Source organism: Antechinus flavipes, chromosome 1 (assembly GCF_016432865.1).
Source record: "Antechinus flavipes isolate AdamAnt ecotype Samford, QLD, Australia chromosome 1, AdamAnt_v2, whole genome shotgun sequence".
Taxonomy (NCBI): Eukaryota; Metazoa; Chordata; class Mammalia; order Dasyuromorphia; family Dasyuridae; genus Antechinus; species Antechinus flavipes.
This window is the reverse complement of record NC_067398.1, coordinates 462548289-462565791: the sequence shown is the minus strand read 5'-3', so window position 1 is coordinate 462565791 and position 17503 is coordinate 462548289. Positions and strand designations below refer to the sequence as shown.

General features: G+C 32.8%; 1 protein-coding gene across 2 annotated transcripts in view; it reads left to right on the top strand.

The window, feature by feature from the left end:
* Window positions 1–17503, top strand: part of CHD7 (chromodomain helicase DNA binding protein 7) — a 226721-nt gene that overhangs the window by 147083 nt on the left and 62135 nt on the right. For both annotated transcript variants that reach the window (XM_051970149.1, XM_051970147.1), the window contains 3 exons: window positions 3956–4093; window positions 5172–5237; window positions 14039–14094. In XM_051970149.1, the coding sequence (XP_051826109.1) occupies window positions 3956–4093; window positions 5172–5237; window positions 14039–14094 (260 nt within the window). The remainder of the gene's footprint in view (window positions 1–3955; window positions 4094–5171; window positions 5238–14038; window positions 14095–17503) is intronic.

Here is a 17503-nt window from a genome sequence, read left to right as displayed (position 1 = left end):
AACTACTAAGGATATTAACAAGGTTAGTTGATTAATGAGATTTACTGGAGAAATTGTAGTAAAAGGATGATTCTGAATTTTGTGTACTTGAGTGTTTTTGAACCATGCTGCTTTTAATTAGGGCATTTAAGACAACATTTTATGCAACATTAAAATTGCTTTAAAATTCAGAACTTGTTCTTGGAATTTTCTCAGAAAATCCTGGTTTACTATACAGAATCATTATTAAATTTTTTAGAATTTTTATATCTTGGTTATAGAACATATAACGAAGTTTGGTGGTTTCTTCTTTTTTCTTTTTTTAAAGGTAATACCCTGAAAACTTTTTTTAAAAGCATATCTTTGAGTTGTCATTTTAATAAATTATAGATTTAATAATTTATAGTAGCAGTAAAGAAAGTTATTATACAAGGACATCTCTATCTTCAAAGAAGTACTTTTTCTTCATATATACTGCTCAGGAAATGATGCTACCAAGTTGTTTATCATGGTTCTTCCTGTAACATATGTATGAAGGGTGGAAGTTAAACTTCTTGAATTCTGTGACTGTAATTTTTAGATCTTAATAAATTGCATGTAGTGCTATTTGGTTCAAATGGTACAGTAGTGAGATAATGGAAACCAATTAGTTATTCCTTTCAGCATGACCATTGTACCTACTAACCTTTTAAAAGCATTCAAAATACATTTCTACAGAGTAAGCCTTCTGTTGCTAATGAAACTAAAGTGTTTCACTGATGTGTTTTTCAAAAATAAACAAATTCTTCTATTTCATTCTTCCCTACAAAAGCAGTTCTTGTGATAGGAACAACATTAAAAACATTAATGTAGTGTAGATATTTCAAAAATTTTAATTGATGAAGAATCAATTCTTGGTACCTTGGATAAATGTCTTTTTGGGTATATAATTAAATGTCACAAAAGCACTCTACCATGCTACAATATGTGGACACTTTGGCACTTGAGTTCTAATTCTCTCGTTGTGATTGGCCCATTAATTGACTTTAGATAAATTATGGGAAGTAAATATAATTTATTTCTAAGTTTTTTATAAGGAGTAATTTTATTTAATAAGTGATTCTGAACTATAAATTGCTAAGAAAAGAGATTTCTTAGTTTCCCTGAGAAATTACAATAATTCCATAGAATGTAATGTCACATAAAGCTAATTCTGGGACCCCATTCCATAAGATTTATGTGCTATAATTAAAAAAAAAGACATTGTTGAGATGTGATCACAGTGTGGAATCCTAGCAGGTCTCCACTATATTCTTAGCATCCAACTCTTCATCTAAATTTTATGGTCAACCTATATCTTTGTCCATAAAAATGTAACAATTCTATTTGGATGTATGGAAATTATAAAAAGTAAATTAAATTTAGAGATTCTGCTTCATTATATCCAAATCTAGAGTTTGTTCCATTCTTAATGTGCTGTGTTAAAGAATTGCCATTCCAGTGGAAAAACAGTCTGGGAATTTAATAGATAGTATGTCAGAAATATATTAACTCACTTTGGTAGAGATTTAGTACCTGTTTCAGTACTGTTACATTCTTTCCATTTGCTATATGCTTTACAAATTCTTATATATATGGTGGCAATTCAAAACTATATGCCATTATTTCCAATCCAAGCTTTCTTTTTTCTTTAGCTTGCACCCTCCAAACTCTTTATTTTCATTCATGAATATGCCATATTGGAGTGCTGGGAAAAGATCTGAATTTGAATCCGCGCTACAAGTACTTACAAGCTACATAATGCTGACCAATGCACTAAACAACTTCAGGCTGTTTTTTTTAATCCTTAAAATGGGGATAATATTTGAAAGATTCACTCTATAAGCTATTAGGAAGCTCAAATTAAATACTGTATGGAAAGTGCTTTGGAACTTTTAAGTGCTCTGTAAATTTCAGTAATTATTATAAAAGTAATATTATTTTCATCTATATTTAAGTTTAAAAAAAAAAAAACTTCCAGAAACTATTTAAATTTTCACCAAGAATAAGAACTTTGGATTTTTAAATGATGATTTATCAAAATTACTCTCAGCATGTGCCACTCTCTTCCTTGCTTTCAACACACATGTGGAATGTCAGTAATTTTTAATTTTTTTCTTTTTTTTTTTTTAAAGGTAATACCCTGAAAACTTTTTTTAAAAGCATATCTTTGAGTTGTCATTTTAATAAATTATAGATTTAATAATTTATAGTAGCAGTAAAGAAAGTTATTATACAAGGACATCTCTATCTTCAAAGAAGTACTTTTTCTTCATATATACTGCTCAGGAAATGATGCTACCAAGTTGTTTATCATGGTTCTTCCTGTAACATATGTATGAAGGGTGGAAGTTAAACTTCTTGAATTCTGTGACTGTAATTTTTAGATCTTAATAAATTGCATGTAGTGCTATTTGGTTCAAATGGTACAGTAGTGAGATAATGGAAACCAATTAGTTATTCCTTTCAGCATGACCATTGTACCTACTAACCTTTTAAAAGCATTCAAAATACATTTCTACAGAGTAAGCCTTCTGTTGCTAATGAAACTAAAGTGTTTCACTGATGTGTTTTTCAAAAATAAACAAATTCTTCTATTTCATTCTTCCCTACAAAAGCAGTTCTTGTGATAGGAACAACATTAAAAACATTAATGTAGTGTAGATATTTCAAAAATTTTAATTGATGAAGAATCAATTCTTGGTACCTTGGATAAATGTCTTTTTGGGTATATAATTAAATGTCACAAAAGCACTCTACCATGCTACAATATGTGGACACTTTGGCACTTGAGTTCTAATTCTCTCGTTGTGATTGGCCCATTAATTGACTTTAGATAAATTATGGGAAGTAAATATAATTTATTTCTAAGTTTTTTATAAGGAGTAATTTTATTTAATAAGTGATTCTGAACTATAAATTGCTAAGAAAAGAGATTTCTTAGTTTCCCTGAGAAATTACAATAATTCCATAGAATGTAATGTCACATAAAGCTAATTCTGGGACCCCATTCCATAAGATTTATGTGCTATAATTAAAAAAAAAGACATTGTTGAGATGTGATCACAGTGTGGAATCCTAGCAGGTCTCCACTATATTCTTAGCATCCAACTCTTCATCTAAATTTTATGGTCAACCTATATCTTTGTCCATAAAAATGTAACAATTCTATTTGGATGTATGGAAATTATAAAAAGTAAATTAAATTTAGAGATTCTGCTTCATTATATCCAAATCTAGAGTTTGTTCCATTCTTAATGTGCTGTGTTAAAGAATTGCCATTCCAGTGGAAAAACAGTCTGGGAATTTAATAGATAGTATGTCAGAAATATATTAACTCACTTTGGTAGAGATTTAGTACCTGTTTCAGTACTGTTACATTCTTTCCATTTGCTATATGCTTTACAAATTCTTATATATATGGTGGCAATTCAAAACTATATGCCATTATTTCCAATCCAAGGTTTCTTTTTTCTTTAGCTTGCACCCTCCAAACTCTTTATTTTCATTCATGAATATGCCATATTGGAGTGCTGGGAAAAGATCTGAATTTGAATCCGCGCTACAAGTACTTACAAGCTACATAATGCTGACCAATGCACTAAACAACTTCAGGCTGTTTTTTTTAATCCTTAAAATGGGGATAATATTTGAAAGATTCACTCTATAAGCTATTAGGAAGCTCAAATTAAATACTGTATGGAAAGTGCTTTGGAACTTTTAAGTGCTCTGTAAATTTCAGTAATTATTATAAAAGTAATATTATTTTCATCTATATTTAAGTTTAAAAAAAAAAAAAAACTTCCAGAAACTATTTAAATTTTCACCAAGAATAAGAACTTTGGATTTTTAAATGATGATTTATCAAAATTACTCTCAGCATGTGCCACTCTCTTCCTTGCTTTCAACACACATGTGGAATGTCAGTAATTTTTAATTTTTTTCTTTTTTTTTTTAGAAGAGACGCTCTAGCAGGCAGGTTAAGAGAAAGCGTTACACAGAAGACCTGGAGTTCAAGATTTCTGATGAGGAGGCAGATGATGCAGATGCTGCTGGGAGAGACTCCCCTTCAAACACCTCACAGTCCGAGCAGCAGGTCAGCTTGTGGTTGTGAATAAATAAATGAAGATGAACTGTGAATTCCTTACGTGGAAGCTGAATAGTTTAATAGATGACTGGACTTAGAGCTTAGGGGTCTTCTTCCAATGTTGGTGTAATGTGCTAAGAGAAACGAGTTGTTTTGCTGTTTCCTTTAAAAAGCTATATTCATTCAAATTTATTTTTCTACAAGCCTGTGATATGTAATTTGACACAATTCTAGAGAATTAATGGTCTCTGCTGAGGAAAAAAAATCAGAACTAGGCTACAAGGAGACTGAATTTACCTTTGAGAATTCAGTGCTATAGCTTCTATGACTTTAATAAACCACTCAAGCTTGTCTCCTGCTGTTAGGCACCATAAGAACTCCTTTATGAAATTACAGCCTTGTAGTACCCAGCAGGGTCTACTTTATTCTCTGTGCAATGTAAATGATGGATAAAATAGTTTGTATAAAATGAGGGATAGTAATATAAGAATGATTATTGTAAAGTTCGTTTTTTTTTTTTTTAATAGTGCTCTTTTCTTAGCAGTATTGTACTTTAGTTAACAAACTCATAACCCATTGAAAAATATGTTAAATTTATGTCAGTGCTTTATTTGGTAATATGGCCAATGTTAAGCTGTTACATAATGTTTTATGTGATCCCTATAGATAAAAGATACTTAGAATAGTAGAATGATGACTACATTTACACTATGAATGTAGATAAAGAAAAGTCATGTTTTCCATTGCAGCCATGTGGAGAGTATTCTGTATTGGCAGTTGAAGTTCCTTAATATTTGCTGGCTTTAGGAACTGGTGAGAGTCACATTATTAAACCACAATATACCTATGAAATAATAAACACATATATTTCTCCCCTTCTCCATAGAGTTAATTTTCTTCATATCTGCAGTGATCCTCACTTGAGTAATAGCTGGACTTATCATATATCAATGTCTACAAAGTACTGAATTTGAAGGGATGAATTAGGAAGCTGCATGGAATGTTTATCTGTTTTGCAAATGGCATAAAACCTTTTTGGTTAAAAAAAAAAAAGCATTTCAGTTGACTTAAACACTTTATTTTTCAGGAATCTGTTGATGCAGAGGGTCCCGTAGTAGAGAAAATCATGAGTAGTCGATCAGTCAAAAAACAGGTAAAGAAAATTTGAACAATGAGCTTATTCCTAAAATAGGCTTTTGTTGATGCTCCTTCTCCTTCCTTTTCTCCCCACCCCTCTGTTTCACCCAAATCCATTTTGTAAGGAACCTTGATTGCCAGATAATTGAACATGTTACTCCTCCCCGACAAAAAGGCACCTCTTACTGCCTACACTGTGTTAGAGGGGATGACCTTGGGATTCTCAAAGGCTATTTCAGTGGAACACACGTTCTTTTAGGTTCTATCAAGTTGGAAAATCTGTTGAGTATAGACTGTATGTCTGTTATCTGAGACATTAAGCCTGCTGTTCAGGACCGATCTAACCAAATTTGGAGAGGCTCATTATCAGAAGATTTGCCATCAAGAGATAAGTTATATTGACCACATCAATTTAAAAAGACTTCATACTAATAATTAGAGAGGTTACAATCTATTATAATTGAGGAAATGTCCACATTGAGGAAATAATCCTTTGTAAGATCTAGTTCTGTAATTATTTTATTCTGTCATATTTCCCCATCCTCCAACCCCTGATCAATGTGGGTGGGATATGGCTAAGAAAGAGAACATATGGTGTATTTTGTGTATGATATTTGTCTTGCACATAGGTATTTTTAATAGATTATAAGTCTTATAGGGAAATCTAGAATTAGGATGCTTTCATTCAAATGTTATCTTGCTTTTCAATTTATAGACTTCAATCTTTATCTAAGTTGATTGGAGATGATTCTCTTTACCATGTTTTGTATTTTGGTGGGAGTGGGGAGTGGTAATAGTAGTGGGGGATGTGAAGTGGGAATAAAGTATTATACTTTAGTCAACAAGATTTTTTTCCTCTGACACTATTCCTTTCCCCCCTTTTTTGTGAGTCTTTTTTACTTATACCAATGAAATTTTCATGAACACTGTCTCTACTGTTACCGTGGAGGTGGAATACATGACTATTTCTAAGGTAATTTCAGATGACAGTGTGACTCATTCTGAAGTATTTAGAGATGTACAAAGTTCACGTACATATGACAAAGTGAGCTAGGTGCACTTATAAAACTATCCCCTAATAATAATAATGTTGGAAAAGAAATTTTTTTATAATTTTAGTGCTAAGTACCTCATTTCAGATGACTTCTTGTTCAAACAAGAGAAAACAGTTTGAATAAATGTTCTACTTAGCTTAAATCATCATGTACTTTTAAGAGATATACCCAACATCTAAACTTTTCTGCTTCAGTTGAGATCATTTCCCTCCTCTCCATTACTCCAAAGTTGATAACTTTGAAATTTTGCATAACTTTCCCTTCTTTCTCATCTTCTATAATCAATCAGTTGACAAGTTTGCCAAGTCTATATTTCTTGAATCTGCCCCTTTGATTCTGCTCACATGGCTACCATCTTTGGTTAGGGCCTTCCTCATCTCTTGTATATTTTTGTAAGTCTCCTCTTTGGTCACCCTGCTTTCAGTTTTTCTTTTCTTCAATACATCTTTAAAGCTACATAATATAACTATCCCAAAAAGTAATAGCAAAATATGTGTGGAGGGAAATATACATTGATTCTTTGGAAACATTAAAAAACAAACATGAATATCTGAATTTTGATCTCTTCTTATACAACAAGTGATGAATCAGGGTAAAAATATTTTTTCAGCAAAAAATTAGCATTATTTAACCTAAAAAGGCTATATTTCTGTTAAATTGAGGCCTATAGTGCCAATTCATTTAAGAATTGTAGAGTTTTGGGAAAATATTGCATACTTGACCTAGCTTTAAAGAATAATCTCCTTCAGTGAGTCAAGTGACTTATTTGCCTAAATAGCATCTTGTTTAGATAGAACAAATCAATTTTGATTTAGTTGATAGTGCTTCAGTAGTCATACCCAGCAGGTTTGGTGTTTCAGATTATAATTAGGCCACAATTATTCAGTAGCTAATTATTCATTCTTTTGGATTATGTAGGACATTGCTTCTCTTTTCTCTTATTTTACCTATATTTTTATCATTTCATTATTCATTAGCACCCCCAGTAAAGGAAAAGTGGGCTTTAGAGGTAGTAGTGATGGTAGAATTTAAGGATAGGTATATGCTCTTCACAAAGTTTATAATCTAATAGAGATAATAAAATCAATATCAATGTATATGTCAGAGAGGAATATAGAGGTAGCATTGATGAGAATGAAGAAATTTATCCAAATGACTTCTGTTAGCAAACATTTATCAAATATCTACTATGTGCTTGCAAAATACTTGTGATTACAAATACAGAGAATTAAATAATCCCTATTTGTAAGCATTCAGAGTATTTGTCTTGGGGAGAAATCATAGTAAAAATATAAATACATGCTCCATCAATAGAAAGTGAATAAATTCAAAAATATACAAAGGAGTTAAATATGAAATAGTTTGGAGAGAAGGAACTAGCAGTTAGGGTGATCAAGAAAGGCATCATATAAGCGGTAGTGCTTGAACTACATCTTAAAGGAAGAGAGAGATTCTGTGAGGTGAGATCAGGCATGAAACATGGCCATCACAGAACAAACAGATCAGAAAGGGAATGTCATAGTATGTGGAACAGAGAAGATCAATGTGGTTGGATGGCAGCATATGAGAATGAGAATATGCCCATTGGAGCTAGAAAGATAGGTGAGGGTCAGGTTGTGAAGGACTTAAGCTAAACAAAGGTATTTATATGGAGAGTCATTGCACTTGAGTGAGTAGGGGAGTTGCCTCTCACTAGCCTTAAGAAAAATTGCTTTGGAAGCATTGTGTAGATGGACGGAAATGAGGGATTTGAGTCAGGGAGACCAATTAGGAGGCTTTTGTAGTAATCTGGGTGAGGGTCACAAAGGCTTGAACTAAGATGGTAGTAGATGGATCAGTGATTTAGAGCTGAAAGAAAAGGACTTTGTAGGTCATCCTCTCAGTTTATAAAGGAAGAAGCTGAGGACCAAAAAGATTAAGTTAAGAGATTTGTCACACAGTAAATGACAAAACTAGGATTCCAATCTGGTACTCTGACTCCAAATTCAATATTTTTCTTCACATCTTCTTTTCCCTCAATGGGCAGTAACTTAAAGGGTTAAAAAATAGAATTATTATTTAATGCCTTGAGACAGAGCAGTTCAGATAGTACAAACCAAATAGAAATTCAGAAAAGCCCTGGAACTATAGTTTTTATTGGTATGGGGAAACCTTTAGATGAGGAAAATCCCTCTTTCCAGGACAGGTCAGCACTTTCTCTGCAGCATAGTCACAGGGAATTGCTTATACTACTGAGAGCTTGGGCCCACAGTTACACAAGTAGCTGAATCTACTGATTCACAGATGGTACTTGAGCTCAGGTCTATCTGATTACATATTAGGATTTAAAAATATAAGAATAAGGTGCTGAGAACTTTAATTAAGTGATTCCTTCTAAAATTTCAGCTGCTATATGAAGAGATAAGGTTTTTTTTATTCTTTTGTCTTCCACTGCCCTTTACATAGCTTCTTATATACAGACAGTCAACAAATACTTCAGGAATGAATGATGAAATCTAACTAGTGTCTAAGTTTCTTGTTGATAGGAACTATTTCATACAACTTAAAAAAATAATTTCAATTTCTGTCACTGTGCTGAGATTGACACTATATAAATAATATAATTTCATATAAATAATAAATAAATTATAAACTAACTAAATAAATAATATAATAATAAAATAACATAATTTTATCAATAAAATAATAAATAATTTTATAAAATAAAATAATTTTATCATCTAATTATATTTGGAGAAGACATTAGAAATTATTATTTGCTTACAAATTCTCTTACTAAAGGGCAGTTCTTTCTGCTCACTAATCCTAGAATCTTTTTCCCTCGCTTTCTGTTTCCTTACCTGTGAATCTTGATCCCCAGCATTGATTTCTCTTCTGTTCTAGGGCTCCTGGACATCACTGGAAAAGTCTGTCTAAAATAAAAAATCAAGCTTACTTACTTCATCTCCTCTCTAACCTCAGTTGGGCTCTTGCTGAAGCTTGGCAGTTCTATTTACTCGATTCTTATTGATTCTCTATTTCATTCCCCATTGACTATTCCAAAATTCCTTTCCTTTTCCCTCCTTGAGTTATTTAGCTAGGGACTCCTTCAGCCACCCACCTTCATTCTTCCTATCATGAGATACTTTTCTTAGAAAAAGATACTTCTGTTCTTATTCTTGCCTTTGATCCCATTTGCTTCTATATCCACAAGGACCAGGTTCCAATAAATATTGCTTCTTTATCATACATCTTCTGTCTCTCACCATTTTGCCTTCAGATATACTCAGCTCTTTCAAATCTCAAACTCCTCATCTCAAGAAGTTTACATTCTGTTGAGGGTGGGGGAGAGAGAGAGAGACAGAGTATATATACACATACAGAGAATATACATAACAAAAATAAATACACATAAATATAAGATAGCTAAATAAATATCAGTTAGACAGGGAGAGTGCTGTCAGTTGAGTAACCAGGAAGGACTTTATGTAGAATGTTGTACTTGATCAGTATCCTAGAGAGATCCCATGAGGCAGATATGAGAAACTGCATTCCAGTCATGGAATTGGATGGGGGTGGGAGATAAGGGGTGGGGAAGACTAGTGCAAAGGCACAGAAAGAAAGGAAATGAAGTGACATGTGGAGAAGAGAGAAAAATCTGGTTTGGCTGGAACATCTGACATTTAGAACTAAACTAGATTGCAATCTCCTCCATGAGTTTTTTTTCCTTGATTTTTGTGAAAAAGCAGTCAATTTAAAAAAAAAAAAAAAAAAAACCTTTCCCCTCAGATCAGAACTTCTTATTTTAAGAAGTTTTTTGATGAACTTATAATATAATATTATACAATATAGTTAGCTGCCATGTCTTCCTCCTGGGCTTTAATCTTCATGGTGGCAGGAATTATCTTATGTTAAAATATTGCCTTTGCCCAATGCCTAACATAGTACTCTATGCACAGTCGGTATGAACTTCTTGTATGTTTTGCTATTATTGTTCATTTATTTCAGTTGTTTGACTTTTTGTGACCCCATTTGAGGTTTTCTTGACAAAGATACTGGAGTGTTTTGCTATTTACTTCACCAGCTTATTTTATAAGTGAGGAAACAAAGTCAAACACAGTTAAATGATTTGCCAGGATAACCAGCTAGTAAGTGTCTGACACTGGATTTGAACTCATGAAGATGAGTCTTCCTGATTTTAGTCCAGCAGTGTAGCCAATGCCAATGGACCATCTAGCTGCCCCTCTGTTGAATGAATGAACACTTTTTATTACCAGTTTTAGTTAGGTTTACTGGAGGAGAGGGTTGCAACTTCATGTGAAAGTAACATTTGAAGGCTCTGTATATATTATAGTTATTGATCCTATTGTCTTTTCCCTTATTATGAATAATTTTTTAAAGAAGTCCATTAAAGGGGCAGCTAGATGATGCAATGGAGAGAGCACCAGCCCTGAAGTCAAAAGGACCTGAGTTGAAATCTGGCCTCAGACACTTAATACTTCTAGCCATGTGACCCTGGGCAAGTCACTTAACCCCAATTGCCTCAGGGGAAAAAAAAAATTAAGTCAATTAAAACCTTTAAAAAGTTTTACTTTCTGTTGGTAACTTTCTTGACATAAAAATTTCGGTTCTATAAAGAAAAAAATGAAAGCAATACCTGCACTCAAGCAAGTAGTTTGGGTTCTATTTAATGCAAAATATATAAAAATAGTTTCTGGGGTTTGGGATAGAGAAAAAAGGGAATCAGGATAGGCTTTGAGTTCATCCTTGAATGTAATCTATGGGTTTATGGGTTTTATTTCCTTTTTTGTGGCTCTGTAAATTGGTTATAAATTAAATGCTTAAGAAAGGCTAATGGGTTTTAGGTCCCATTTTGGTATGAAAAGGGGCTGATTTGCTTTCGTGGATAGCTCCAATAGTAATGACAGTTTGCTTCATGATGTTTGGAACTTTTTAATTTAAATGGAAAACATGTGGTTTTCAAAGTGCTACTAATAAACTGAGTATTAGAATTTCAGTTCATGGCATCCATTTTTAAGTTTTAAAATATTTAAATATTGGATTGCTGCTTTTTTTTGTTGGAAATAAGACTTTAGAACACTAAATTTTTGTTTACAGGGACTAACAAATACACAGCAGCTTTTAAAAACATTATTTTGACTAGTTCTTGTGTTTTGGAAATTTAGTCATTTTGTCATAGGAGATATCCTGGACTATTTCTAAGTATTAATTGAAAGCACTTATGGCATAAAATGCTTTCTTTGAGCTGTGTGGGTAGCTGTAGTAGAGAGTACTGAAATTCAAATGAGGCTTTATATCCGAGCTCTGCCAATTCTAGCGATGTGACTCTAGGTAAGTCATGTCATTTCTTCAAGGGCTCATTTCCTATCTATAAAATGAGGATATTGCTTGCTATTCTCTCCCACAATTTAATTAAACTAACATTTATTGAGCACCTGTACTGTGCAAGATGCTATGTTAGGTACAAAGACAAAAGCAGCTCCTGTTCTAAAGGACCTCGTATGGATTATTTGTGAAGATCAAATGAGATCAGTTGTCTTAGTCTTTGAGATGATTGTGTCAGCTGCAGATGCTTCTTAAAATAGAGCTAAATTCTATGTTTGTGGCATGTACCCATACTTTTTCAGCATTTTAGGACTCTGGTGCTTCACATACATCCTTCAGTAGCACGAGCCAAAATACAGTAGCCAGTAGAAGCAGGAAAATAAATATTGATGACAGGAATTATGATGGTCATGTGTTCATCGAATCATAAATCTAGGATTTTTGTGGGAAATTTTCACTGAGCTCCAATGAACAAACAGACTATAGAATGCCTGGCATATAGAAGTTGCTGATAAATGGTATGAAGGAAGGAAATCTGACTTCAATTAGTTTATTTAAACTTTGTGACATATCCAAAAGCTAGATGGCACAGTGGATAGAGCACTGCTATCAGGAAGACCTGAACTCAAATCAGGCCTCATATACTTAGTAGCTGTGTGACCTTGGGCAAATCATTTAACCTCTATTAGGATAATAACAACACTTACCACACAGAATTATTTTGAGGATCAGATGAGGTAATATTTGTAAAGCACTTGGCACAGTGCATAGTAGATGTTTAATAAATACAATTTCCTTTCTTACAATAAGATGACTTCCAACTGACTTTTCCATTTTCAAATTGGAATTATATAAATGAATAAATGTTAAAGCACAGGCTACAGCAGAAGAAGAGTGGGGGAGATGAAAAATAAATGAGTTTTGGAGAAATTATTATCCAAATGGATGATTTAACTTTTGTTTCCATAATTTGAAGTTCCTTCTGCTGGGTCACCAAGTATGTAAGGAACACATTTCCTTTTTATTTGTTTCAGCAAAGATTAATAGTCTGGAACAAAGATGGCCTGCCTCTTTTTACATTCATTGTAGAATACAACCTTTATCATGGGGGTGGGGCATACTAACACTGTGACATTTTATAGACTGGCCATTCTGATAGTCATTCATTCTCTCATGGAGCCATTAATAGTTATTGGTCATACTGTGGATCCTCATTCCAATCCCTTTTTGGTCATGTCTATCAGTATTCCCATAGAGATGAGTAATTTCAAAAAATTAAACTTTGTAAAATCAGGCTGCAGCAATTAGATAGTTTGATCCCAGTAATTGATGATTTGAAGTTCACAGAGATAAGTTTTGAAGAAAGATCAATTTTTCTGAACATATTTTGTAACTTATTCTCTAATTGGTGGAATCTTCGGACTTCTTTGTGTTCTTTACCCATTTGTTCTTACATTTCTTTTTTTCACAAAAGCCACATGATCTCCTTATACCATAGCTTGGCCATCTTTTTAATAGAACATAAAGACAATTCCTAAACATCTGTAAATACTATTCATCTTTATATCCATATCCTATCTCATCACTCCTTCTAAAGGAAAATGAGTACATTTCAATCTGCTTCACACTGAAACCAAATTGTAGGGGTAGGGAAGAACCTCAGAGATTGAGACATAAACTTAAAATAACAAAGTATTGTTATTTCCTATAAATACATTCTAGTATTCTGAAATGAGAGATGTTACAGTCTTAAGTTTGAATATTCTTGTTTTTAATGCCATATATTAAATGCCATCCTTACTTGAATGCAGTATTTTGGGTGTTAATTTAATTTGGCTGCTATGTATGTGTGACATCTTGCTGGAGAAAATTTAATTGTACTACTGAGTAAAACTAAAGTCATGCATAGTGATGCATTAAAATTATAGCACAAGAACGGGCGTTAGGTTTATATGTTTTGTGTTTAGAGTTATTAACTATATGAGGACTAAACTTGCTTTAAACTATTTTAAAACATTACAAAACCCACAATGTAAAGTTGCCATGAGCCAGCCAAAAATAATACATATGGCATTTAGGAGTGCAGTTGCTAATTGGCTACTGCCTGAGAAAATGGTACACTTGGCGTCTACTTAACGCTGTGGGTTTGGCAGAAAGCCAGATTTGGGGTCAAGTTGTTGTGAATGAAGCTGCATGTGGTTAGGGAGGAGTTAAAATGATTCATGTCTTAGAAGTTAGAGTAGGCAGAGGATAAGCTGTTGTAGGGAACGCTTTACACATATAGGCATTCCATCTTACTCCCCTCCACTGAACTACAACATACTTTTATCCCTGAAAGGTGCACGCATTCTATCCTTTGGTGGGAGGGAATAATTAAGCTGCTAAATGTTTCAGTAGATGATTTTAAGCATTTTGCTGAAAATTTCTTTTGTTGCAGAAGGAGTCTGGAGAGGAGGTGGAAGTAGAGGAATTCTATGTGAAATACAAAAACTTGTAAGTAAATTGTTATTCTGGGGACAGGGGCAGTCATTTTTGAAAATTTCAGTCATTTTGTAAAAACAATGTTTTGACTATTGATCACATAAATTTATTTTTATCTGACCAATATTAATTCTTTGGTGACTTAAACTTCTGTGAGAAGCAAAATGCATGAGATTTTTAAAGCATTTCTTATGAATTGTTTTCTTTGAAAAGTCTCTAATTGGTGTATAATGAATGTTTGCTAATTTCCTTGCCTAATAAATGAGAATTTATAGGAAAAAAGTCAGCTTAGTAAAAATGAATGAAAGAAGCTCTGTACTACGATTTCTCCCCAACCTCACTAATAAGCATGTTGAAAGATAAGCTTTCTAAATGAACTTAAGTATTAAAGAAAGATGTACAAAAGGAATTGCATCATTGGAGATATTGAATTCAGTGGGCCAAATGTTATAGCTACTAATGGGAAAAAGGTTATAGGGGATGAGTAGGAAACAAAAATAATGCTAAGCTGATCTGATTAAGAAATACTGTAAAAACAGAACAAAACAACAACACAAAACAAAATAGTCATTTTTGTTCCCTAAGAGAAAAGGTAGAAATACTGATTCAAGGTAGCAGCTAGAAAAACTGGTTATTCTCTGTAATTGGCTAAATACTACAAAGAGATCACTTTGGACAAGGTTAATTTTTCTGGGCATTGGTAGCCACAAGTAATTTTAGTGTAATTTTTTAGCAGTTTAGGTAAAATATTATACTTCATTTGAGAAAATATCAGAAACTTATTAAGATCTAATATCAGTTTTTTAAAAAAGAGTAACTATTTTAATAAATATGTTCAATTATGACTACTAGTAACTACATTAGTCTTTTAAATTCTGAAGATTTTCCCAAGATGTTGTAACCTGGTATTATCAAATTAGATGATAGAATCAAGATCTTTAAAAAAAATCTCAGCAGGCTAGAATTAATTGCAACACAGACTTAATAAAATGAAATTTCATAAATGTAAGGACATTAATTTGGATTTTTCAAAAATCAGCTTCACAAATATGAGTTTGAAGAAATGTGGCTAGATAACAATTCCTATGAAGGAGATGGATGTTTTCATATACTGAAAGCTTAATATGAATTGACAATTGATATGGTAACTCAGAAAGCTAATGCAAGTTTTGAAGTCATTACTGTGCCCAGAACAAGAGTAGGGATCATTTTATTGTGCTCTACTTTGCCAGACCACATCTAGAATGTTGTATTCAGTTCTTTGCCATATTTAGTAATTGGCAATAAGATAGAAGAAAGAGCCAATGAAATGGCAAAGGGATTGAAGACCATGGCTGGCAAAATAAAAGGAACTGGAGGTGTTTATAACTTCATAAGAGAAGCCTTAGAAGGGAACATGGTAGATGTCTTCAAGTGTGTGAAGGGAAATTCTGTAGAAAAAGAATTAGGCTTGTTCTTCCTTACCCTGGGTAGTAGAACCAGAAGCAATGCATAGAAGTTACAAAGAGATAGTTTTGGAATCAATGTAGGGGAAAAATAAAAGTCTGCCTGTCAAGTAATAGCTGTCCATAATTAGAAAGGACATAACTTTAAGGAAACTCAGTTTTTCTTCTTTACTCATTGACCACTTATGACATTCTAAAAAGAATTCCTGCCTAGGTACAGGTTGCACTAGATGATCTCTGAAGTCTTTCAACTATGAAATTATTTGATTAATCTTTGTGGGTTTTCAGATGATTTTATATCATCAAGGAAGGCATGAATGATGGAACAGTTAAAAAACTTGGGTCTGGTTTTAGACTTGCCACTATCTATTTAGGCAAACTACTTAAGTTGGCTGGGTCTCAGTGTCCTCATCTTTAAAATAATGAAGTTAGAGAAGATGATTTCTTAAAATTTTTTCATTTCTAATGTTCCGTGATTCTAACAGAAAAACTGGTGTGTGTGTATGTGTGTGTTTCATCTTATTCACATTATTCTGCATAATCTTTCAAAAGCATGCAATTAGACCGTGGACACTGATATTAAGATAAGATTTCTAACCTTTAGAAACATTTTTTAAAATACATCTTTAATGTTCAGGAAAAATGATTTTAATTTGATTTAAAATTCTTTAGGAGTTGATGATTGTAATAGAAGAATAAAGAGTAAAACATAAATTGGGATTACTTTGTAGAGTCATCTCAGTACTACAAATTGACAATAAGATTTGGGTTGTATATTCAAAGAAACATCACAAGGACAGTATTCATTGATATAGAGAATAAAAGCTTGACAGTATGTTTTTAAACAGGCACTGCTAGAGAAGGAGCTTGAACATCATATCAAGGAATCCAGGGGAGACTTACGTGGCCATGATGTTGCAAGTAAATCTGAAGTTTTATTTAGTCGTGCTTCTGTCCGGCCTACAAGGGTTAGAGTGACAAATGCACTAGGAATCATCACTACCTAGTGTAATGTATGTATTGCACTACTTAGTAGTGCAATGTATACATAGTGAAAACTTCACAAGCATTTTATGAACAAAAAGAGTAATTAACATTTGTACCAGATTCATCAGCAAAATTTCATATTCCCAAATAAAAACATCAAGAGGTGCCATGATGGGTCTTAAGAATATAATCAATTTGTTGATGTTGAAGACAACAGAGAAACAGAAGTAATACTTAGGCAACAGCACCCAAACATAGAGCCTAGATATTGGTTGCTGGGAAAGGGCACTGATTATATTAACATGGATTGGCTTAGTTTGAATAAGATACTTTTTCTAGCCTATGAAGAAGACAAAGACAGAGCTTTAAATAGTTCTACTAATTCATATAGACATTTCAAATCATTCCTGTGGTGTTGGATTTTTTCCATTCATATTATCATCAGGTAATCAAATAAATATAACATAGCTATATACGTGTAGAATTATTGTAGTGTATTTTATACATTCTAAAGGGGGAAACTATGAAATTCATATGACAAAATGGTAAAGAAAGCTTCATTACCAGAAAGAGGTCAGGTTTTTTTCCCTTTTTTGACGGAATTTCCATATGATGTGAATATATTACTTTTAGGCTATATAAACTATAGGTATATTTTAGACATTTTGTTAATCTCATTCTTTTTATGTCTAATCCTAATCTTGAACTCATGCATGCCTCTTTCCCTCCCTCTAATTATCTATTATGATGAAGTAACACAGCTTTAATCATCAACTCTGATTCAGCTTTCCTGTTTTTTTCCCCCTGGAGTTGGTTATTATTAGGACTTAAAATATAAAAGACTGGGAATTTTATGTTGGTTTATAGGAAGTGAATGAGACTAGACACATTTTTATAAGTATCTGTCTCTATTTCATTGCAACACTCTAGGCACTGCCTCCAAACTGGAACTGAAAGCTGTCTGCGTATATGCCTGTTTCCAGTTCTAA